We start from the raw sequence: 10,196 nt of genomic DNA on the forward strand, positions 1-10,196 counted from the left end.
GCTCACGGCCCGCGGCTTCTGTCAGATCCAGGTATGTGCCCACAAGCGGGGCTCGGACTGAGCTCAGGGTCTTTGGGCAGAGAACCTCAGGGCTCAAATGAACCTGCAGTTCAACCCTCATTCATTTCACCCACTGAGACCCAGGATGAGAAAGCAGCTCAGACAAGACTAATGACACAGAGGTAGAGGTGGGATTGGTACCCATCTCACTGGCCATTCTGTCTGCACACAGATGCCACTCCAAATGTGTGCCAAGCACTTAGACTGTGCCAGGCACTCTGCACCCCTTGGCATGGCATAGCTAATGCAGACCTCATGGGGACCCTATTATTATTACCATTTTGTGATGAGTTAAAATAGTTGGGCAGTCACACAACTGAGAAATGGTAGAGCCACAGAATCCCCTGCTTTTACACAGCACCTTCTCATTCACCTTCTCATTCACCTCTGACGCCCCAGCTTCTGATAAACTGACACCCCCAGGACTCCACACAGAAGCTCCTGGCGGTTGCTTTTGAAAGAGCATGATGCAAAGAGTGCACAGAGAGGCTTGTGTGGATCCCCGGCCCTGCCTGGTGCTGCCCTCGAGTTAACCGGGCCCTACCACCATCCATCCTCCCACCCTGCCCTGCAGATGGTCAGCGGGCACTGTGGAGCGTGCTTAGGTGGAGCAAGAAGCCAGGCTGCGTGGTCACACTGGAGGAGCCAGTGGGTGCTTCCCGGGAGGGAGGGTCGTGTCCTGCTGGGTGTGGGTCTTGCGAGGACTTGGGCAGTCGGCAGAAATTGTTTCTCCAGTGAATTATGGCCCCATGAATTTGGAGTGTCTGAGCTTTCTTTATCTCTGTGTGTGTGTACACACACGTGCCCTTTTTATTATTTTCTGAGAATCTTTACATTTTTTTCTAAGTGTATTTTTTGTAGTCTATCTTATTTTCACATATACATGTATCTATTGTTTTTCAATCCTTTCCCCATGTACGTTGGCTCTTAACGCCACTTAACACCTCTGTCTACAAGCTGTGTCACCAAGGCAGGTGATTCAACCTCTCTGGACCCAGAACCTCAGTTTCCGGCTCTCTCAAGGCTGCGCCCTCCCAAATGGCTCCCACGAGGCGGTGGGGGTGCAGAGCAGCCTTTCGAAGAACAGGGGAGGGCCCGGGAGTTCCGATTGCCCCGGGGCCAGCTCCCAGGTCAAGGGTCAGTCTTGTTCTCTCCCGGACCTCCTCCAACAGTAAGATAAGCCAGTTTCGGTGCCCGGCGTAGGCTCGGCAAAGCTGGCTCCCGGCTTCATGTTCCTGAACTCCCGTCTGCATCTCCGTGCAGGTGAAGACGGCGGGAACCCCTGTCTCCATCCCCGTGTGTGACGACTCCTCGGTGAAGGTGGAGTGTCTGAGCAGGGAGCGGTTAGGAGTCAACATCACGTGGAAACTGCAGCTTGTGGACGCGCCCCCCGCCTCTCTCCCAGACCTGCAGGACGTTGGTATGTTTTCTTAAACTGCTGCCCTGAGACCAAGCAGACTCCTTGGGTCTCAGTGTCCCCGTCTGTCGGATGGAGCCAGTGCGGCCCCAGCGCCTCCCTGTGGGGCCAGAGAGCCCATCACGTGCCTGGCCCGTGGGTGGAGCTGGTTACTGAGAAGTTTATAAAAAGCAATAGAGTTCTGGCCCATAGCTGACTAGTGCTAAATATAATAATACCCTCTGACTGCTTTTGAGAATGTTTTCTAATTCTTCTCTTGGTTTTCTGGGCACAGAGAAGGAAGACACATGTGAGGAAGGGGACAATGAGGTAGGGTGAGGGAGTCCTTGTTGGTTTATAATTTTTGCTCATTCTACTTCCAATCAGAGAACTTCTCAGACCACTGACATTGTTTACATCCATCAGTACACTATTTGGAACTGCACAGTGATGGTATGGATGAATTGAGAATAGAAAGACTTAAGAGGGAGTAGCGTGGACTTTATGATTGTTATTCTGAGCCAGGGTGGGACACAACCCATGGTCTTCTGACTAGATGGTGAGAACTTCTCCTATTTCTCCTGCACTATCTTGGGGCCAAACACCCAGGGTCAGGCCTGGGTAGAGCTTGACCGCTGCTCTATGAGGGAGAAGTCGAAGAAGAGACCAGAATGTAACCCAGGAGGCAGGCTGTATATCAGCCATTCTGCAGTGCTTGTGACAGTAATTATTAATACCACTTCTCCCCATAGCATTATGAATTGTGTTGTTGTTATTTAGTCTATAAGTCATGTCAGACTCATTTGTGACCCTGTGGACTGTAGCCTTCCAGACTCCTTTGTCCATGGGATTCTCCAGGAAGAATACTGGAGTGGGTTGCCATGTCCTTCTCCAGGGGATCTTCCCGACCCAGGGATTGAACCTACATCTCTTACGTCTCTGCATTGGTAGGCGGATTATTTACCGCTGAGCTGCCAGAGAAACCCCAGCATTATGAATTAAGAGCCCCTTTTTGTTGTTCTCTGGCAACAGGCTGCACAATTTGGGTGTGTTTGAAGCTGCAGATGGATGTGATGTTTATTCCTGGCATCCATGGCCTGGGGCTTCCTTCACAATAGCCGTCGTGGCGGGGACATTCGTTGCATGCTGGGGTGTCCCAGCTCCAGGTGTGGGGCTTGCCCACCTGCTTCCTTCCTAGGAAACTCTTGTAGTTCCACAGCTGGAACGTTGCCAGCTTCAAGCTGAACGCTGAGGTGGAGGCTCCACTTTCCCTTCGAGTGGCCCCATCACGTCCTGTCTTGTAATCCCCACCAACCTCAAAAGGGGACTTCCCAGCCCATTTTTCAGATGGGGAAACTGAGGCTCGGAGATGGTGGCTTGGCAAAGGCTGAGACAGCTGTATACCTGGATAATGCACGTTAGATGAGTGACTGGGATCCTGATATTCTCTACCAGCGAGGGTCACATCGCATGCGTGCTTGCAAAGTCACTTCAGTCATGTCTGATTATTTGCGACCCTGTGGACTGTAGCCCACCAGGCTCCTCTGTCCATGGGATTCTCTGGGCAGGGATACTGGAGTGGGTTACCATTCTGTCCTCCAGGAGATCTTTCCAACCCGGGGATGGAACCCTTAAGTCTCACGCCTCCTGCATTGGCAGGCAGGTTTTGTCCCATTAGCACCACCGGGGAAGCACTGAAGGACACACTGCTGTCGCAGAAATAGCACGAGCTGGAGACCTGGATTGGAGTCCTATACGCGCTTCTGATTCTGTGTGACTTTAGCATGAGCTGGAGACCTGGATTGGAGCCCTATATGCGCTTCTGATTTTGTGTGACTTTGGGTCAATCAAGCCCCTTGTCTGAACCTCAGTTTCTCCGTCTGTAAATTGAGACACGGGGTAGGCCTGTGTCTCCTTTCAATGTGGACATTCTGGAAGCTCTGCACCTGGACCAACCCCAGCAGGAACAGTGAGGTGACACCCCTGTCTCCTCTTGTCTTGCAGAGGAGGCCTTGGCAGGCAAGTATCTCGCTGGGCGCTTTGCAGATCTGATCCAGAGCGGAACATTCCAGCTTCATCTGGATTCCAAGACGTTCTCAGCAGACACCTCCATCCGCTTCCTCCAAGGGGACCGCTTTGGCACCTCTCCCAGGACACAGTTTGGGTGCCTGGAAGGATTCGGCCGAGTCGTGGCTGCCAGCGATGCCAGTCAGGACGCACTGGGGTGTGGTAGGTGCCTCCTGTCTCCCTGGACCACTGTTACCGGGCCGTGCCAGTTGGGGGGATGGCCACAGAGCTCTGACGGAGGTTATTCTGACATGCAGAGTGGGAACCCTTCATTTATTTGTTCAGTGGAAGCGTTTCAGATGTCTAGCTGTGAGTGTGGGCATGTAGTTATCGCCCACTAGGTAGTAGCTAAAACTGGGAGCAGCATGGCAGAAGGAAGCAGCCCCGTGTTTGGGGTTATCCATCCTCTTCGCCCTTGCCAAGCACAGACCCGTAGCCTGGGCTGCACTGCGTTTGTGGAGAAGGCTGGCGTCCACCCTGTGCATGCTCTGTGACTTATCCCAGTCTGGTTACAGCAGTACCTTTCTCACCACCATCCCCGGATGGCCAGCAATCAGCCCAGGGCATGGAGGCTCAGGGGCAGTGAGTCCTGGTGGAGGTCACTGGGCCGTTCTTGGCCTGACACACGAGCAGCCTTGGAAGCACCCTCACTAACCCGTGCCTGCCGGCTCCCTGAATGGAAGCTCTGTGCGTTTCCTGTCGCTGCTATAACACGTGGCTGCAAGCATTGCGGTTTAAAACAACACCTGCTGATATGCTGCTGTTCTGTGGGTTTGAATTCTCACATGGGCCAAATCCAGGTGTCATCTGGCTGCATTCCTGCCGGAGGCCCTGGAAGGGAATCAGTTTCCTGCGTTTTTTTCCAGCTTCTAGAAAGTGCCCATGTTTCTCGGCCCTTGGCTTCCTTCTTTCATCTTCAAAGCTGGAAGTGCTGTAGTTCTCAGGCCGTTCATCTGCCATCACAGCTCCCTTGGACGCTTCTCTCGCTTCTTCTTCTTCTTTTTTTTTTCAAAGTAGTGGTTGTTTAAATTTTTTATCTATCTATTTATTTATCTTTGGTTGTGCTGGGTCTTTGTTGCTGCAGGTGGGCTTTCTCTAGTTGCTCGGGTGAGGGCGGCTCTTCCTTGCGGCGTGCAGGCTTCTCGCTATGGCGGCTTCTCTTGTGCAGCGTGGGCTCTGGGACAGACAGCCTTCAGCAGTCGTGGCTCACGGGCTTAGTTGCTCCTTGGCATGTGGAATCTTCCCGGACCAAGGATCGAACCCATGTCCCCGTGTTGGCAGGTGAATTCCTATCCACTGTAAGACCGGGGAAGTCCATTCTTTCATTTCTTTTCTTTAAATTTATTTTTTAGTTTATTTTATTGGCGTGTAATTGCTTTGTAGAGTTGTGCTAGTTTCTGCTGTACAACAAAGTGAATCAGCTGTATGTGTGACTACACACAGCTGGATAATTCAGCACACTTTCCCTCTTTAAGGCCAGTTGACTAGCGACCTTATTTCCATCTGCAACCTTGGACTCCCTTTGCCACGTGACCTCATGTGTTTACAGTTTCCAGGGACTAGGACGTGGACCTCTTTGGGGGCCATTGTTCCATCTGCTACTGAAGCTTCCAGAGTCTCACAGTGAGAAGCTGCCTCCCACATGACATGAGACACAGAAGCTTTTTTATGGAGCTGAAGAGAGAAGATGTTTCTCAGTTATTTATTTTTCCACTATTGATATTGGTTGCCACACAAAAGCTACAAGGCGTCTCCTCTCGTGAAATCCATGCCAAGTTCTAAGCTCCACACTAGATATCACATGCTGCTAACTCAGCACAGAAACCAGAGACAATGCTTCTTGCTAGTGTTTACAGAGGATCTTGCAGTTGACAAGGCATCGTCGCCAATACTCGGCCATCACAGTTGCCCCCAGTGGCAAGTCATCCCCCCACTGGACAGGTGAAGGGGTGGAGGCCAGATGAGGGGAGGCCATGGGTCTGCAGTGCCTAGAGCAGGGCTGACTCAAAGAAGGGGTTTGGTTCTCTGTGGATGAGTCACCCTAGGTCCTCCGGGACCAGCCCTCATGATCCTTCCACCTGGAAGAGCTGCCCAAACAAAGAGAACAAGAAGCAGAAGCAGGTGTGAATGGTGCCACCCCTTAGGGTGGGTGAAGCAGGGTCACTGCAGTGGGGGTCTCTGCAGCACCTGGCGCTGGGTCCTCAGACTCACTGTGAAGGGCCCTGGGCTCCACTGCCAAGAAAAGACTCGAGTGTGTGTGAGGGTGTGTATGTGTGTGTGTGTGTACATCTGACTATGCATATTGTGAGTGTGTGTATGTGTGAGATAATGTGTATGAGTGTGTATATGTGTGTGTGAGAGAGTGTGTGAGTCTGTGTATATGTGTTTACGTGTATGAGTGTGTGTGTGCGTGTGTGAGAGTGTGTACATATGGGTGTGTGTGTGTGAGTGTATGTCTGAATGTGTGTCTGTATGAGTGTGTTGTGTATGTGTATGTGTGAGAGTGTGTGTATGTGTGAGAGAGAGAGCGTGTGTGTGTGTGTGTTGGGAGGAGGGTGTTTTTAGGATCACCCCAGGTGGTGTTGATAAGGGGTCTGAGAGCCCCCTCTGAGGCTCAGTGACCTCGGGTGCCCCCTCTGAAACATACAGCCAAGAGGTGGGGCAACAGGAGATGGCGAGAGGGGCCTGTCAAGTGCCAGTTCCCCATTTCCTTGTAAAATAAAGGGGGTGGCCTGGAATCTGGGCCTGGGTTTTCTCTAGGGACCTTGAGTGATGGTTAGATGAGCATTTCCTGTCTCCCAGGACAGACAGTCCTGCTCAAGTAGTAGATGGGAGGAAAAGCTGAACCAGGAGTGCAGGCAGGCTTTCCTGGTGGGGTTGAGCAGTGAGGGACTGGGAATCAGAACCTGGCCTGGGGTGACCAGGCTCCAGAGAGTGGGAGCCCCAGGGTGGGCCTGGGGAAGGGGCCGAGAGAAAGGTCTGGCGGGGGCTGCAATTGCTCCAGGAGGTGGCCACCTTTCTCTGTAAAGAGCCAAAGCAAGTCTTTTAGGCTTTGCAAACCATTCTCTTTCTGTCTCGAGGACTCAAGTCATCCATAGTGGGGAGAAAAACGCTGTGTTCTAAGTAAAAGTTCATTTGCCAAACAGCAGGTGAGCAGTATTTGGCCCAAAGGCTGCAGTCCGCCCATCCTAGCTCTACATAAACCTACATTCTGTTTGTCAACTGCGGCAGCTTTTTACTGATTCACAAGGAATTGTTGAGCACACCATTCATCCCCACCCCTTACTCCAAATGCTCAGAAAGGTCCAGAGTGGAATTCACAAAAGCAGTACCAAAAGCCCTGGGTTTTCTCCAGTATCCGTGATAACATCCATCCCCTACTGAGTTTCTGGTCCAGAGAGTCTAATCCCATGGGATGGACAAAGCAGTGGGGGGAGTACAATTGACAGTGTCAGGAAGCTGGAAGTCTTGGAAGTCAGATCTGGGTTCAAGCCATGGTTCCACCACTTTCGCAGTGTGAGTTCTTGGGACACTGCCCATCTTCACTAGGAATCATCTGGAAACCAGGGACAGTAATATCTATTTCATGGTGGGGGGCTGCAATTTGCATAGCAGAATATAATCGACACAAAGCACGTCTATTCACACATAGTGAAACTTCAGCAGATGGTTTTGTTGTCAGTTGGCTACGTGAGATTTCAACTCAGCTGTGCTGGTTCCAAAATCTTTGTTCTGTCCTCAGATTCACAAGTCTCCCTTCTCAACAAGGGCTCTTGGTGAAATCATGCCCTCTGATCCTTGTTTCTGTTCTAATTGACTCTTTTCCCTTCTGAAGTGCATCTGGAACACAGCTGTGAGGCTACAAGCAGAGCATTGTCCTGTGGAGATGAGGCAGGGTTTCTGTGTGCCGTCTTGGGGGGTTAATCTGGATGGTCCCCTGGGAGGGCAGTGACTCAGGGGGACCAGTGGGAGTATCTGCCTCCCGTGACTCCCCAGGCAGGGCCGTCTTGACCTACGCAGTACCTGCTGCAGGAGCGGGAGGCTTTGTTTGCAACACCCATGGGGTCAGTTACGTTCACCCTCTTGCCTCAAGGCCAGCCAAATGGCTTTCCCTCGGAATTACCTGCGGGCAGCCTTCATGCCAAATTGGCCCGTTAAGGAGAATCCCAGGGAAACTGTCTGGATTTTCCATCTTCGTTCTGGACAACATTTGCTCACTCATTCACTGCAAGTTCTTATTATAGAGCTAGTTCTCTATGGATTTTTTTCCTAAAGTAACAAATTGCGTCTTGTTTCCTTCCCCCCTTCCTCCTTTCCTTTCTTCCTTCCTCTTTCTTCCTCCCTCCTTCTTCCTTCCTTCCATCTCTCTATCCATCCGTCCATCCTTCCATTAATCCTTCCATCCATCCATCTTTCCATCTATCCCATCCAAACTTTCAAAATGCAATTATGTGTCAAACACATAATGTGAAATACTCAGGGAACCAAAAGTCATAGCCTTATTTTCAAAGAGCTCACAGTCTAGCTGAGGCGAGGTTAAGTGAAAAGACAGCTAAAATATCATGTGAAAAGCCTTTTGCATCATGGTCAGGGCAGTCAGAGAAGGCTTACCGAGTTAGCAAAGGCTGGTGAGTAGAAATTGCTGCTTGGATAAGAGCAGACAAGCAGTGGTGTGTATGTATGTGTGTGTATGTGTGTGTGCGCCCCTGTGTTGAGGCTGCTAAAGTGATGGACACTCCAGAAATGGAGATTAGTGCAAAAACAGGCAGTTAGGAAGTGCTGTGGATTTTATGGGGCCAGTGCACACACAGAGTCGAACACGACTGAAGTGACTTAGCAGCAGTAGCAGCGCATGGTTCGTGCGGTTGGAGAATGTGGGTGTGGGGAACGTGGCAAAAGATGGAGCTGGAATGGTCGGCGGGGACCAGCGTGGAGGTGCCTGGGGGCACAGCAAGGGGCTTGGCCTGGTGGGGTCACATTAGGGGAATTTTAAATTGGAGAGTGACAGGGCCAGGCCAGGGGTGGGCTTGAGCAAAGCGGGCTAAGGAGGGAAGGACTGTTCCCTGTCCTCAGGTAATTTTCTTCAGCACGAATGTAGCTGCCTGATTTGGGGAAAGGGATCCGGTTGGCAGGAAGGATGGCATAACCCCAAAGCTTTGCAAAACTCACAAACTCGGGCCAAATGGCCTGATTTTACAGAGGAGGGAACTGAGGCTTCAGGGGTTTTCCAGTAAGTTCCATGAGGGGATTTAGCTGAAGGATAAACACCCAATTGTTTCTGTGAAGAGGACCTACCTGCTAGAGCAGGAGGCTCACCGTGATGTTTACAAGGGTTTGTTTGGGTGGAAAGGACACTTGACGTCAGAGATGGAGAGAAACACAACACGGCTTCCTTGTGCGTGGTCGAGAGCCCTTAAGTTTACGGCAGCAAAGATCTCAGCTTTCATTTCTCTGCCTCTTCAGCTGCACCCGGGGTTCGGAGGCAGCAATTCAGGCTTGCTGCACAGGTTTTGTTTTCCTTCAGCAATGAACTTGGAGACTGCTTTAAAAAAAAAAAAAAATGCCCCAGCATGGAGGTAAAAATACTAGAGATGATCAACAATGTGACTCATAGAAGTAACGAAACTCCACTCTGAGCGAGGGTGTGCATGGTGCCGGGCAGGCCGGAAAACACACGGTTCTGTTTCCAAGATGGGCCTGGGTTTCTGATTTACTCAGAAACACTACACGCATATGCATACGCAGGAGAGTAGCTGTCAGATCCATGCGGGCTCTGTTCTAGCTGGTCCCACACGTATGGGCTTCATTTCTTCGTCAAAAGAAGGTGGTTGAATTGGTGGGTGGAGAAAAGGCTTTGGTTTGGTGAGAATGGGACTGCAATCCCACTCGTATCTCCTCGCTGCCTGGTTGAACTTGACCTTGAACATCAGTTTTCTCCAGACTAAAATGGCACTGATACCTTTTCCATAAGGTGGTGACCGTGAAAGGTGGTGCTGGTGACACACCTGGCGCCGTGCTTGGCATATTCTATGACTTTACTTCCCCACTGCCCTTTGCAGCGGGCAAAGGGGCATCATGCATGAATGTCCGGAGGCTCAGCTTTCTCATCTGTGAAATGGGGGTAACATGCAAACTCCCGTATATGCTGAGGTGATGTACATGCAATAGGTACACAGAGAAGCGCCAGACACCAAGACAGTGCTCCCAAGAGCAGGCATGCTTTTGACTCCCACCCTCCCTGAGTAACAGCTCACTTCTTCTGGAAGTTACTTGACCAACTCTCAGGAGCCCAACCCTGAACCAAGAAAAAAGGCAAGAGGGAACCTCTTTCTGCCATCCCTTGTCTGAGCTGTCCGAATCAGTGTGGCCAAGTTCATACCCTTGCCGGAGAGCAGAGCTCTTGGACGCCAACTTAGAACCTTTAGGAGACGGGTGTCTGTCCAGTTTGGGTTTCTGTTTCCCAGCTCGTATCCTGTTGGAGGAAGCACAGTAAGAAGGGCTGCGAGTGTTAGAGTCAGAGGGACAGAGGCCCCGAGAGTCCGCAGACTGACAGGGGCACACAGGCAGAAGCGAAGGAGGGGAGGGAGGCATCCAGGGTGCCCACAGGAGCAGGTCCCCACTCCCAGGGTCACACCTGGGGTTTCTGAGGAAATCAGAGCCTCAATACCCTGAC

The 10,196-nt window shown here is 51.4% G+C and overlaps 1 protein-coding gene across 1 annotated transcript in view; it reads left to right on the plus strand.

The window, feature by feature from the left end:
- The window catches only part of TG (thyroglobulin), a 237,536-nt gene that overhangs the window by 36,470 nt on the left and 190,870 nt on the right, over positions 1 to 10,196 (plus strand). The window contains exons 20-22 of the mRNA XM_010834775.1: positions 1 to 31; positions 1,324 to 1,480; positions 3,461 to 3,685. The exon at positions 1 to 31 is cut by the window's left edge and continues 5 nt beyond it. Coding sequence (XP_010833077.1) covers positions 1 to 31; positions 1,324 to 1,480; positions 3,461 to 3,685 — 413 coding nt within the window. The remainder of the gene's footprint in view (positions 32 to 1,323; positions 1,481 to 3,460; positions 3,686 to 10,196) is intronic.

Source organism: Bison bison, unplaced genomic scaffold (assembly GCF_000754665.1).
Source record: "Bison bison bison isolate TAMUID 2011002044 unplaced genomic scaffold, Bison_UMD1.0 scf7180017864036, whole genome shotgun sequence".
NCBI classification, from domain to species: domain Eukaryota; kingdom Metazoa; phylum Chordata; class Mammalia; order Artiodactyla; family Bovidae; genus Bison; species Bison bison.